The sequence below is a fragment of the Hippoglossus hippoglossus genome, chromosome 16, assembly GCF_009819705.1.
Source record: "Hippoglossus hippoglossus isolate fHipHip1 chromosome 16, fHipHip1.pri, whole genome shotgun sequence".
Classification (NCBI taxonomy): domain Eukaryota; kingdom Metazoa; phylum Chordata; class Actinopteri; order Pleuronectiformes; family Pleuronectidae; genus Hippoglossus; species Hippoglossus hippoglossus.
In genome coordinates, this window is record NC_047166.1 from 23,144,417 (window position 1) to 23,159,666 (window position 15,250).

Consider the following 15,250-nt stretch of genomic DNA (forward strand, 5'->3'; position numbering starts at 1 on the left):
GGGAGCAGCAGCAGAGCAGCGCTTTAAAGTACTCTTTTATTGGATATCAGAGCTGGAGGACAGTCCAAAGAAAATAGGCCTTATTCATTATTAGAGCCAGCTGTGGCTTTCCACACTGATGACTCATCCATTTTTCTTTCCCCCCTATTCTTTTGCTTTTTTTCATGGTGTGGTAAAAGAGGGGTGGCGGGTGGAAGACATGAGGGTTTCTCTGTTAGAGTGCTCAGCCAAGTTGACACTGAGCCCAAATCCACTGGTGGTTGTTTGTTTGGATTATGGAGGGTACAGTGGCCACAATTGTGCGTGCTCACTGATTGACTCAGCCTTGCTCGTGCACTCATTGTGCCACGTGGATCCCCAGCACATTTTTTAATATCTCCACCTTTCTTTCTACTTTTTTCCCCCCAGTGCCGATAATAAAGACAGAACCCACTGATGATTATGATTCTCTGGGGACTGCAGGGCTGCCCATGCGTTCAAAGCACTACTACAGCCAGCCCAGGCTCGCTCCCATCATGCCTGTAGCAGAACCTGATGCCTGCCTGGTTGGTGCCTTCCCTCCTTGCCCTCCTCGCCATTCTACCATTCCATCGTCGTCTCCCAGCTCCAGCCCCACCCTGCATGACCTATCCCCAGCGGCATACAGCAAGTGCCTCCCCAGCAGCCCCACTCATGCGACACCACCAGGTCCTTTGGTGTCCCCCACCCCGGATACCCCTGTCCACCCTAAACTTACCCACCCAACCTCACCAGACCACAACACATGCCATGGGATGCTCCACTCCCAGGGCAGCCCCAGCCACCTCAACAGCCCAGGACCCCATGGTTACCACCATATCTATGCCAACAGCAGCCCCTCGTCCTCCCCGGTGTCCCACCCTTCCACTCCCGGTGGGACTGCAGAGAGCCCGTTCGTTCAGACCTACAGCCCCAGTCAGGCTCAGGCAGCAGCTGGCTCAGCCCAAGCTGGAGGGAGCCCACCCAGCCTGGTACCCGAGGATGCCAGCCCCCCTTCGATGGCCGTCACAGTCAAACGGGAGCCACAAGAACTGGACCAGATGTACTTAGATGATGGTAAGTTACCGGAAACAAGTTGCACAGACAGTATTTGGAAGTATCCATTTGATAATTATTAGAATAAAGAAAAGCATTTTGTTTTTCTAGATCAACTCTTCTCTTTAGCTTACCGTCCATTCCAATATAGCTGTTATATATTACACTACACTAACACCTTTTGCTTATCTGTGAGCCCTCACGCACAGCCGCACCCTGCGGCACCTCTCACTATTTCCTGATGAAACTCTGGCAGCAGATGTACGTCAGAATTGTTTAAATTTAGACCCGGCAATTTATTTGCTTTTGGTGTATCGCGCGGCCCAGCTCATGTTGTCCAAGTGGCTGCTTTTCTTTAAAGCAGTAAATTGCCTTGATGGGGTTTTGAAACAATCTGTCAAAACATCAGAGCACTGAGGTCAGCCGGGGTGCAGCAGAACAAAAACAGTGGCACACGCGTAGCGAACCAAACTGTTGACACAACGACTAATGAAGGAAGCAAAACAATGGATAGGGGTTTCCTGAACCAAGCGATTCCCCCTCCACATATTTCTGGGAGGGATGCTGGGAGTCAGGAGGCAGAGGCTTTGTTTTCCCGTGTTTTCCCCACGGAGTCGCCACCATGCGGCTGTCGTCATCAAGGGAGTCGGTGGGGTCACTCATCTCCCTCTGGCAATGAAACCAGTCACACCCAAGCGCCCATATGGTCAAGTTTATTGCCGACTGTGTCCATCTCACATTATGTCTCTCAGGTCACCAACCTGTTATCTGTGTGAGCAGAGGCTCTGCGCGTTGTTATGATAAATATACATGGAACGCAGCAATGGCATTGTGCCAGCTTTAAACGTTAAAATCCCCTGCATCCCAGTGGAGGTGGGGAGGTAGACAACTCCACATTGAGCTCAGGAACATCAGCCTTCCTGTGCGCCTTTTGTTCAGTGTGTGCCTGTGTGTGTGTGATCACGTATGAGTGTGTGCACGCTTCACTCAACAGCTCTGGGAGTAGGGGGGGGGGGGTGATAGGCATGAGGGGACCAGGGGAGTTTTGCTGTGGAACTGTAATTGAGTTGAAATGCAGTTGTCAGCATATCTGTCAGCACTGATGAGTCCCATTAGTCCTCCCCTCATAAACACAAAATACAAAAGGCAGGGAGGGTGTCTGTCTGTTGTCAGCTCTAAAAACTTGAACCTAAAATCTTGAGCTTTTTCAATTCTCTTCCTTTTCTTATCTGTGTGTCTCTATACTTCTACTCTTGAGTTCCCAGTGACGCCGGATGCTCTGGAAATCAGATTTCAACCAGCACAACTCAATAGACATTCTGTTCTCCGTTTTTAATGGATTTTGGCAGGCAGAAGCTTTAATTTCACTATCAATTGAATAAAGTGAAACTGTAGCTTCATTTTACGTTTTGCAATAAGGTTGGTAAGAGGTCCTTTTACACCAACAGTATGAAGATACAGCAAATGATCATAGCAGTGCTGAGGTGAAATCATGTAACCTTGTTTCTCTTCCCCACTCGTCCATCCACTGTCACTTTAGCAGGCTCGCTCTTCCTCCAGCGCGGTGGCCAAGTGTATTGGGTCAGTGATTACAGTTGCATTAGGGACGTACAGGAATGTGTATTGATTGGCCGAGGACAGTGAGGCAGCCCCATGAAAAACCTCAGCGTGCTGCCGTTTTGCATCACCTAACGTCTGCACAAGCTGCTGTGGTGAGCTCCTGGACTCCTGGTAAGTGTGCGGTGGTAACAGCATACTCCAAAGGCATCTGCTGCTCCTGGGCCCGGCCCTATCTCAAGCTCCATCAAATGAGCCCTAAGCTAAAGTAAATAAGATTGGAAAGCAGCTCACAGGCAGTCCGGCTCCCCGTCCACATGCATTACCGCCGTATGTTAGCGAGCTGAGCGCTCCATTAGAGAGGAAAGACAAGCGGATGACCTCACCACAGCAGCAGTGATTTAACGCCAGCCATGTAGAGTAACGTTCCTCCCCAGCAATTGGGGGCCGGTGATTTGGAGTCTGCGGGAGCACACTTGATCTTCCCCAAGAGCGGAGTGCCTCCCACGCTCGAGCGCTGAGGCCTCCGGCTCTCATCAGGCCAGAGGAAATGTGTCTCTCTGGCCAGGCCCAGGTTTTACGCAGCCCCTGAGAAATCACTCAACTTATCAACGGTGAGCTACTGTACCGCAAGGAGCTTGGTTAGTATGCAAGGAGTCCGAGATGTAAACCCCCCTGAGTGTCATACACACTCTCCACTTTAATGTGCTAAACTCTACCCTCTACTCTGATAGAAGCTTACAAAGTACAGTGCGAGATACGAGGTGATGATTCTGGTGTGTGCAATGAGGTTTTATGGCAAAAATCCAGTTGACGTTGGGGGAGCCATTTTTCTCTCGGTGGCATGTTGGCTCTCACCTGATACAAGTCTCCCTTCTCACTCCCGTAAGTAAAGCAACAAGTAACGTGTGCTTCAACACAAGAAGAGAAACACCCAACACTGCTTGTTGACTCACTGTCATAAACAACGCATTGGTGGGACTCACATAAAACCAACGTTTTCAGACATTTCTTGCTTACTCACAGCCCACTATCTGTACTTTACAAGGCGCTGGCTATGAGCAAAACACCAGTCAAATGACATCTGTGTATCTAACAATAGAATTTATGAAAAACACGGTCTGCAGCGTTTACGTTTGCCTCGTTACTTACTAATTACACCCCAAAAAAGACACACCAACATGATGTCATCCTTTGTCACATGTCTGAGGGAGCAATTCTGATGACATCGCACCCACTCATCTCAAACAACATGTCCATCTACAAACCCACACAAATGTGTATACACTTCTGATGTTAGACTTTACACAGACAACTCCACAAGGCTGCTGCTGTGTGTCCTGTCTCATTAGATGGTGCTGTGATGGGTGATATCATGAAACACATCTGAATGCAGCACAAGGCAAAGGAACTGGTGCTAATCAGAGGGCCAGATTTCTACCAGCTGCCTCTCTGGGAAACAGAGGGCCCTTATTCCCCAAAATAAGAAAAACACAGAGCGCAACGCAGCCTCTGCTGATTTCTGACGTTTGACATATGTGCTCTGATTGCGTCGTTGTGATTGTTTCCTCTTCAGTTCAAGGTTTGTGCATTTGAGACTCTACCCGGCTTGTTTCCCCCAAACTGAAAACAGGATTGTTGTCGGCCCTCCGTTCCTCCCTCTCTCCCTCCAGCAACAAAAAATACATTTTAGCCTTCCCGAGGATCTTCGTCCACCATCTGATGCTTCTGAAGGCATCTCCAGGCTTTCCTCATGGAAACTTTTACACATCCTGGCAAGTTGCCCAGACCCTAGGTCTCCGCAAAACCCCTAATGATGATTGAGAGCGCGCCCGCACTGTGCTGAAAACATGCTGAGTCGCTAACATTGGAGTGTGCCGCAAGGTTGGCTTTGAGATTGGGGGGAGGGTGGGGGTGCATAACAGAGAGAGGATTTGGGTAGGGGGGTTGATCATTAAAGTGGAGGTTGAAATGTCTAATGGGACTCACTAAAGCAGAGCTGCTCCTGTATGTTTAGACAGTGTATATGTGTTTTTCTTTTTCTAGCTGGCAGGGCCAGTGACAGCCTGTGCTTTCACAATGCTCCACCTCTGACCCTCTGGCCTGTTGGGAGCAGGTCAAGCCCCAGCTAATAGGGTCCAGAAAGAAAGGCTGTCTTGTGGTTAAGTGCAATGCCAAGAACACAGTCTCCTTCTAGACGTATAGTGATATTGACGGGTACAAGAAGAAGGGTGATGGCTTTTTTATTATTTATGACTACAAAGAGGATGTGGATTTTTTACTATTGTTGTTCATGCTGCCTTCTCACATTAAGAATGCTGTTTTCCTGGCAGCCCTTGACACGGTGAGGTATAAGTAAAAGTTTGGTCTTGCTGGAGAAGTTTTATGGTCTCAGGAAAAAATTAATAGGTGGCTGCTGTCTTGGTTTGGCCGAAGACCGCCTTAGCTATGGATCAACAACTGCACTTTTGGGATCAGCAATACATTTGATTCAATTTCTTCTCATTAGGATCACAAACCATTATGTTTAATGTGCAAACTGAACAACCACGGCTCTTATTACCCATTATCAGATATTACCGACCTTACTGAAGGAGCTGAAAGAATGTGCTGTGCTGTAAATAAGAAGATCTGGTTGTGGGAGAGGTTGTGTGTGATATTAATTGAACATGTGGCTTATAAAACTTAAGACATTTATATCAGACGTACTGTAAACTAATAGCCTGATCTTGCAAACTAGTAGTTGTAGTTATATAACGTTGGAAAAGAAGAGCCTATGCAAAACTGGTGATGAAAAACATTTTTACACCCTGTAGCAGCGCACATGTTGGAAAGTTGAAGTCACAGAGAACAGTGTGCTTAAATACATTAGTTGTAATATAAAGTTTGGATGTTACAATGGAAGTACAGTAATGGAACACTGACCCTATCTGCAGCGTATTCGTCATTGCGGAGGATTACCTTTGCAGTTGAGTGGAAGTTCTCTGGATTACCTTAGCGCCCTGTGTTTCCTCTTACATCGCTTTTATCTCCGTCCCATTGGCTGAACATAAGAGCCTTTAGATGCCTGGTTGTGATCAGATTTTTCTTGGTATCACTTATTATGAAACCCACTCAATTATAGACACTGTTGTCCAAGATTGCTTGCGGTTCAGGAAATAATTGGATCCAAGTGGTTACATATGACAGTGATAATAGGGTCATTGTATCAGTGCTTTGATTTTAAGCTCTTTCTAAAACCAATTGGATTTTTGAAAGGTGCAGCAAGATGAGTCTGTATTCAATCCATTCATTACCACAATGTGCTGGGGGGCGTGTGTGTGCGTGCGTGCGTGTGTGCGTGTGTGTGTCTGTCTGAGTGCACCCCAATCCCAGGCATCTGAGCCAGAGGATCTGGTCTGGTTTCAGTCGCTCCGTCATAAAATCAACGTCACTGAGAAAGAATGTGTCTGCTGAAAACCTGCAGCTAAATTATCTGAACAAATTGGGTTTCTTCTGTGTCTGGGACCTGATCCACACACACATTTAGATAGGAGACTTAGATTCTGAATTTGAATGGGATTTATTATATTTTTCACTATTGCAGATTCGCTACTGTAAAGGTCTGTGTCTTTTTTTCATTCGTTGTTCCAAGCTGGGTGAAAAGTGGACGAACATCAAAACAGATTTCAACAAAGTACACAATAAAATATAGCAGAGTAAAACCACTAAATGCCGTAACACACACTTCCCTCTCCAGACGCATTTATTAAAGCGATATTCCTTCAGTTCAGCATACGTCATGTGTTTCTTATAGATTCTCCTGACACAGCCGTTTAGAGGCTCGGTTTATGTGGCTCACATTCTGAGGTTTAGGAAACACGCGTTGAAAAGCCACTGAGCCACACAGATCACAGCGGGTCAGGACTCAGACATAGCCTGTGGCTTGGCTGGGATCTTCCTGTGTATATCTTTGATCGCCGAGTTACCACCTCATGCTAGACTCCCGCCAGACTCCCTCATTACTGAATCATAATATGACAAATGTCAGTGTGACAGACTTCAGTGACAGGATGATCAGTGAGGGAGTCTCCTTCCCCCACGAGGCTGCGAGGCCGTTATCTGTGCCTCAGTCTAAACTGTGATTTCAGAATAATCAATTTTTCTGATGAATTTTCAATGGTCAGTCTTCATCCAATGTCGGCCAGTGTTCATAATGCAAAATGTATCTGTGGCAAGCCTCTTCATTCATGTCAGAGGTCAGGATTGGATGCTGGTCGGTTTGTTTCTGATTTAAAAAACAGCCGACAATTTCCACAAACATTACACCACCACTGTATTAACCATAAAATACGACTCCTCTGTGGAGATAACCCAGAAATGTTGCACAGTCAAAGAAAGCATAAATTTACTTTGAATCTTGGATATTTCCTGCTGGCATTGAAAATGTGAGCACATGGAAAACTCATAGAGTCCACACAGGCATTAAACACCAAACAAGAACAACTGATTTCTCAACAGGGACGTCCGAGGTCTGGATCAGCTTCAGGATAGAACCCCTGAAGTTCATCATGCCTTGCTCAAGGACACTTCCACAGACAGCTGAAGCGTGGTTCAAAGATGGGATTCTCCATTTGTGGTTATTTTAAATAACCACACTGAGATGCCCGTAGCAGAGGCTGTGTTTTTTGGTTGGTATTTAGGGGATGTAAATACCTGCGGCATCGGTAAACAGGAGTCGGCCTCGGTCCCAGACCACTTAATAACAGCTCCCCATCTGAAATTTGTTAGCTCAGTGAAATAGTATCCTGTAGCGACGGATGTCAACAGAGAGGTCTGCTCCAGCCGGGAGGGATGGGGAAAGCCGTTGGGTTTTGCAACTCTTGGCAGACTTTGCCTCTTTCTGCTCCATGTGCAGATACCTCAGGAAGACGAGGGGGAAAGAGATAATCTTTAAGAGAAATGGAGAGGAGGAGGTGGCATGAAGACGGAAAGTATATGAGAGAGTGAAGTGAAGATGCAGATATAAACTTTGAGGGAGTGAGATTCTCGGCAAAAGTCTTTCACAAGTCTTATAACCAAACCCACGTGTCCCCTGTTGAAGTGTCACAGTCCATTGACAAATCATTTTAAACACAGACATTTTAACATAAATTGAATCTGTCAAAATAATCCATCCGTCAAAAATGATTATAATCTCACCATCCAATTGCTTTCTCACCACATTTTCTTTTTAGCACATTATCTGTTATTGTATGGAGCTAAACTGAAGGGACAAAAGTCACAAGATGTACTTTAGAGATTCTCACCATGTCGTCACATCCAGGAATATTCAGCGAGCATGAGAAGAAGCAGGTCAGCCATAGAAATAAAGGAGACAGAGACAAAGAGAGACAGACAGACGAAGAGAAAGATGGGAAAATGTGAGGTGGAAGAAAGAGGCATGCAATCTTGGTGATTTTCCCTGGCAGCTTTTCCCATTGCCCCTGTTCCTTACACGCACGCACACACACACACACACACACACACACACACACACACACACACACACACACACATGCTACATGCTCCTTTCATAGCTAATGCTGTTAAAAGCAAAACACTAAAAGTCAAAGGAAGATAAACACGGCCGACGTTAAAGATCACATTTTCTTCCTCTCCCACCAGCGGCTGTAGAGACTTACCACGCAGTGGGTGAATGGGTTTCCTTCAGGGGAGGGAATGATCATAACCACTGAACTGTAAGTGTCCTACTGTTGACATATGACCCAACGCAGTTATAAACCTCAATGGCTCCCCTGACTCTCTCGATCGCACTCAGCTGAGCCTAATTCCTCTCAAAACAACGCGCTAACAAAAAAGGAAAAAATCCTTTCACGGCCAAGAAAGGCCAAGGTGCTTTAAACTGTTTGTGTTTAGTAATGAGAAATCTTAGCATCCAAATATTTATATATTATTAGCTTTTCAAATTGATCCAAGACTTTATTTAAATTTAACCCCTCAAACCCACACCACCTCCCTTATTTAGCACTTTCAAGCAGTTTATTAACTGTAATTAAGGTAAAATCTTGTTTAGAATCACTGTTATTATTTATTGTATTAATTGCAACAAAACCCCTGCATTTAGTTGATAGATATTCACAGTATGAAAATGATTAACATATTTAAACAATATGACTCAGTTATTACATATTATTATTACATTTTAAGGCATAAAAGGATTTAGCCATCATAATTAGAAAGAGTTGATCTTAGAAGGTGGTACCTTTGGTTTACTGCTCTGAAACTGAACCCTCACTCTTCTTTTACGCCCCCTAAATCTATCGGGGCAGGGAACAAGCATGAGCAGGAGACAAGACAATTCTTTATGCTTATGTTGTAAATCAGCAATGTCAGATGTGCACCGAGTTTGAGTTGGAAAGCTTGGCTCCTACACTCTGCCTGAATGGAAATGTCACGTACATTTTAATGAAATCAGTTAGATTTACTGCATGTCTGAGTACAATACCAGGCTCCAGTTTCTGCTCAGGCATATAGGTTTACCTCCCCGAGCCCCAACAACGATTAAATGAAATGAAACAAACAGAAGCAGGTTGAAATGTGGTTTGATGATATACAGGTGACTGTAAATGTCTCTATATAAGTAACTCTGTGCACACAACCAGGGTTTCTTGAAAACTATATAATCTCCACAAGTTTGTCCATCTTTGAAAATCAAATTGAGGCTGTTGAGAAAGGAGATAAATGGAACTTTGCTGAGAAGGCCTCTCTCCTGCCTGCAGGCTGGACCACGAGGTGGCCTGAGGCGACTTCCTCTTCCTCTGTGTCTTTGAATCCCTGCAGGCGATGAGGATTTAAAGTATTAGGGCGGCTCTGGGATCAGCAGACAAAGTGTTGATCGGGTCCCACTGAGCTCTAGTCAGATCACGAGAGCTCAGTGGGGATGTTTGAAAGGGAGAGGCCATGTTCTTGTGCACAGCAGGAGTTTTGTAAGATTTAGTTACCTTTAGTGCCTTTTTCAGTGTCTCTCTGTGCGACTCTGCAATCCCTCTGTTAGGCTCTCTGAGATGGATCAGTGCAAATCTTGCTTTCATCACAGTATTCTTTCCAACGTTGTTAAACTAGAAATTACAGATTGGGTTTGTGATACTGATACTTAGTTCTGATACTTTTAACGGTTCTAAAATACTGCAGTAGTGTGGACATCAGGTGTATCCCTAGCAGATGTGATGTGTTTTTGCAATGAAAACGTGGTAAGATGGATGTAGCCTTAAAACGTAAAAGAGGACAAAAGGAGTTGAAGAACTATGCCTACAGGTCTGATTGCTTCTTACACCAAACTGAACCAATCTCTGCAGTGGGAACCTCTTTCTGGACACAGAGAGCAAACCAGTGCTTTTTTCATGGATGGCAACACACACACACACACACACGCACAGGCAGACAGGCACACTTAAAAACAGGAAGGAGCCTCTCTGAGCCATCTAGCTGTGATGGATAGTGAACAGTAAAGCTTGCACTGATCTAAGACTTTTTGGACACAGGGAACATAGTTTCTCTGTATATAAATAAAAGAAAACAATTCTGAAATCCCACATTACGACTGACAGACAACAGGTGATTTAAGAAGCCCACTACAAATGCAGTTATAAATCGTATCATACACAGGTGCACGGCCAAATTCTCCCTCAGACGGCTGCAACCCAATGCCGTATGATTGTTTCAATATGCTCATATTTTTTTCACTGTGTGCCATTTTGAAAAACCAGCAAAGTCCAGAGCGTCAGCCTCCGCAGCACCATACGTTTCTAATTCTGAATCAATCACAGCGAGTTTATCAGATGGCTGCGTTATTTTACCATAAACCCGTTGGTAATGAGCCATGCAAAAAGTTTTAATCTGTCTCCTTTCATATCTCAATCACAGAGATGTGTGTGTTTCCCTCTCTTTAGTGTATTTTCCGTCTCGGGTGTTTCCCTACGCAGCTATGCATCACTAGTTATTTGAGACTGGGCTTTTGATTTCTCACAGTCCTTCGTCTTTACACACGTTATGTCAGAAGCTCTTTGTGTTTGCACTTTGATTTCTAAGTTCTGTTCTGTTGTGGTATTTTTCCACTGTAGCCCAGCAAATACTCAACACAATCAAACTGAACACAGTCAAAAAAGTGAAAGCTCTGTGCTGGTAACAAACTTTCAACATCTGCACTTTTTATGGTCATTTGTCAAAATGTGGCCTATAACCTTTTCACTCTTCTGGTTGAAAGATAAATGTGCACATAATCTAAAGGTCAACGGCCCCAAAGGGTCATTATATAAATATTAGGGACAAAAAAAGGAAAAGAAAAACTAGACGAAAAATAATTTTGGCAAAACCAGTTATCCACAATATAACTTACAAATATTATATGAATAAATAATTATCTGTATAATTAAATATAATTGATATAGACATAATTAATAATTTCTTCCTTTGCAGCCACTGTTTTCAGATTTTAGGATTACATATTTATTTATTTATTTCACCTAATTCACATGAATTTTTTTTTATAATTTATAAGCAATTTCTAAATTAATTTTACTAGCACCAATCACAATTTTTACTGGTGCTTTTACTACCCTTACACATCGCATTGTGGGACAATAATGCCCACAAATGCTAAGTATAGTTATTCATACTCATATAAAACAAAGAGCTTACTGTACGCTGTCAAATCACTGATGTTTTGGTCTATTTTTTGACTTTGTTATCATTTGCGACGCAGTCCTGACAAACTCTGCAATGATTTCAGAGAAGTCAGTGATGAGGACACTGGAGAGCAGCTCCAACCATGTAAACACCTCCCCCTCATCCTCCCCTGGGACCGGCCTCGAGCAAGCACGCCCGTGGCCTCCTGGGCCTGGGAGGAAATGAGAGGAGGAGGAGGAGGAGAGGGAAGTGGCAGGCTCACACAGAGACAGGCCGAGCGAGGTGAGATAGAGAGAGGGCACAGCACACCGCGCAAGATCAAACACAAAGGTTACAGCCGCCGCCGCCAAAATAAGCACATCAGTGGTGGGGCTCTTAGTAAAAGCTGTTGTCTTTAGATTTCTAAACTGGGCCGTTTTAATGTTCCCAAGCCTCGAACACAGCATTTCTACTCAGTGTTAATCTGGACCGGGCAGGCAGCTGAACTCTCTTTGGTTTGGTAACAAGTCGGATACACCTGACTACAGAACCATAAAGCACGTCCTCTGGAAAGTGAGGCGCTTCAGAGACTCACTGGTGGAGGTTAGAGCCCGGCTCCCCGCTCCGCATGAGGCTCAGAGAGCATGTCAGCGCTTTTTCTCTCAAGGATGCTTCATCTCTGCTATCCAACCGAGCCAGGAGCCTTTGTCTAAAAACAGCAGCAGCCATATTGATCGCAAATCTCTTTAGTGACACCAGAGCACTTAGTGTTTACACTCCAAACTTTATTTCTTCTTTTCTCTCCGTCTCTTCAAAAGAAGGGTCATATCACTCCTCTCTTGGCATACTTGTCCGGCTCCGTCTGAGCTGTTGCATCAACTTCACAATTCTGCTGCTGGTTTTCAAACACGACATGACACACACCACTTCCTGTTTTGTTCTCTAATCAGTCTCATTGCCGCTCTGTGCCCCCGCAGCTCTTCTTTTTGACATTTTGCCAATCACTGAACAAGGGTGGAGGCAGTGGTGGAGGAAGTACTTAAACATTTTACTTGATTAAAAGTACTAATAAAAAGACAAAAATGTAAACGTAATGTATGAAGAGTAAGTACATATTTGCTTTTAAAGCTGAGTGTAGTCTCTTCTCTAATTCAATGGTCAACTACATCATTACAGTCATGTAGTGTGGCCTCCTCTGAATCAATTTCAGGTGTTTCTTCACCAGCAAGTGTATGGTCATACTAATATTTCAGAGGGGAACCTTTGCCTCACGTTCACTTACAATCTATGCAAGCGAGGATGAAAATATAACATGTGCTACCTGAGACCAAGCAAATTGCTTCAACTTTGACCCTCGATATTTGCTTTGCAGTGTATGTATGCAAACATGTATGTTTGACCGGGCCCTAACTGATAGCAGAAGGCGGAGTCTAATGTTACCTCGCTGCTCTGATTGGATCAGTGGAACAATTACCCTCTCGTTATTGATTACAACGCGAACATGTAACACAATGTTTTGTAAAAAATATTGTGGAGTAGAAAGTACAGATATTTGCAGTGGAGTAAAAGTTAAAAGTACCCCAAATAAATCTACTTAAGTAAAGTACAGATACAGGAAAAAAGTACAGTAACAAAGTAAATATATATTGTTACATCCCACCACTGGGTGGAAGTTTCGTTCTTTAAACCAAAACAAAATATGTAAAAATGTTAAAGTATCTATGTCAGTGTTATTTCCTATGTTTACCGTTTTTATCAATGAATTAGATGACACAAAACGTAATTATTTACATGGCTTGATGATGTGAATTAGAGACCTGATACTGAATGATAGAATCCTCCACTACTTAATCTTGGTCTAATGCTCAACTGAAGTATTTTACCAACATACTGATTGTAAAACAACAGGCATTCAGAGATGTTTGAGTATTTATTCCAGCCCAGAGTGAATTCCTGCAGGTCTTTCTCTCAGGTATTATCCAGGTTAGCAGAGGATAGAGAGAATGTATGTGTGTGTGTGTGTGTGGGTGTGGGTGTGTGGGTGTGAGTGTGGGTGTGGGTGTGTGTGTGTGTGTGTGTGTGTGTGTGTGTGTGTGTGGGTGTGGGTGTGTGTGTGTGCGTGTGTGTGTGTGTGTGGGTGTGGGTGTGTGTGTGTGTGTAGCCTGAGAGCTGAAAGACAAGGCAATGAAAGTCCACAAATAACTTACTGCTGCTTGTAAGTTTACTTACAAATTGTGAAAACGTCGCAAAAAAAGAGATTTACATGAGCATATTAACATTTTTATTAGCTCCTTTTTCTCCCCTCTGGACTTTTGCATCTGGGCATGACAATGATTCTATTTCGAGAAAGTAAATCAAACTGAAAAGTGAAATGGGACAAAAATAGGATTTTGAGGGGGACATGTTCCCAGCTGAAAATATGCCCTTGCTCGTCAACTATTTCTCTTTCCACTGGAGTCTACATCTAAATCGTACATTTCATGTCATTGCTGTTCACCTTAGCAGCGTGAGGAGGATGTTGGCTGCAGCCCATGGCACAGCGGTGTCTCCGCAGTACCTCTCAGTGTAAACTCAGCTTTGTTTTAAAGCAAACTCTCCGTCTGCAGCCCTATCTGTGCTCCTCCATCCCCTCTGTCAGTTTGTGGAGACTGAGTGCTTCCACATGGGAAAGCGCAGGGCTTCACACATCAGCTGAGCTGCGGGGATGAAATATGCTGTCTGTACATATCATCACATCATTAGGCCCAAAGGGATCCCTGAGATGGATTGGAAGCCGTCTACCTGCAAGGCTCAGATGAATTTATGAAGCACTTTATCATGATGAAGCATTAGTGGAACGCTTTGTCTCTTTCCGTTCGTGTTTATCTGTGGGAATAATGATTGTGTCTCCCTCCAGTTCTCTCCTGCTCTTTTCACTCGCTCCGTCTTGGTGTCATTTGTGTGTGTTCTGACCTTTGACCCCTGCCGAGGTTTGATGCTGCTGGTTACTAGCACATGATAAGTGACGTCGTCCGAGCCTCTCCGTCCGGCCGTTTGAGCCGTGTGTGGGAGGCAGCAAATTGTCCATTAAGTGTTTCTGCTGAGGCCGAGAGAAGATTTGATATAGCGGGGAAACAAAAGTAATATGTAACAGGAAATTCAATTGTCTCTCTCCGGCAAGTTTGAGCTTTAGTTTGGCCTCGCCACCAAATCAATTTCGCATGAAAGCGCAAGTTCAAATGAGGTTTATTTTCTTGAGTCTGTCTTGCAGCCTTTTACCCTCTATGAGCTCCTGCACTGATTTGATGCCAGTGTTTATCTGTGTTCATATCAAAGCGCTTCTATGACTCAGACCCACTTCCTCACATGCTGCTGAGAGTCTCAGTGCCACAATTGGAGGAAGCTACCTCCTCTTTCTCACAAACCTGATTGTGCTACTACAGGAGGTACAAGTAAGCAGAGGAAACACTCCCTTCGCTCCCGTGTGAAGGTCCTTGACCCTAACACAGCTGTAGTTAATCCATGTAGTGAAAGTGAGAGAAGTTCAGTATCAAGAGACTTCATGTGAGATCAGAAGCCCCTGGCAGGAAGCCTCCGTTACAACCTGCAGGTCAGAGGTCGTGTTTTGGATCGCCAGCTGAGGGAAGCTAGGGAAAGGTGAAGTCACTCTCTGCCAGGTCATTGCCAGTAAGTCCAGATTTGGCATGGGGGGGGGGGGGGATCATGTTACGACAGCAGGAACCTCCCAGAAGCTCTCAGGCCTGAACGCTCGGCGTCTCACCAGACCACAGGGCATCCTCTGTTCTCTGTGGAAGCCCGGCTGTTATCGAACCCCAATGCACAGCATTCTCCTCTAACAATACTAACTGAATCCCCCAGTGTAGGTCAGGTTCATGCTGAACTCTCAGAGTGGCCAAATGAAGTCAGAACTCCATGCTTGGATTGCAGAATAAAAAACAAACAGAATGGCAGCACCATAACGTTTTTGTCTTACTTTGTAAATCACAAAGTGTCA

The 15,250-nt window shown here is 44.5% G+C and overlaps 1 protein-coding gene across 1 annotated transcript in view; it reads left to right on the top strand.

Moving 5' to 3' along the window:
* Positions 1-15,250, top strand: part of LOC117777201 (nuclear factor of activated T-cells, cytoplasmic 1-like) — a 59,747-nt gene that overhangs the window by 37,877 nt on the left and 6,620 nt on the right. The window contains exon 9 of the mRNA XM_034611816.1: positions 409-1,074. Within this exon, the coding sequence (XP_034467707.1) occupies positions 409-1,074 (666 nt within the window). The remainder of the gene's footprint in view (positions 1-408; positions 1,075-15,250) is intronic.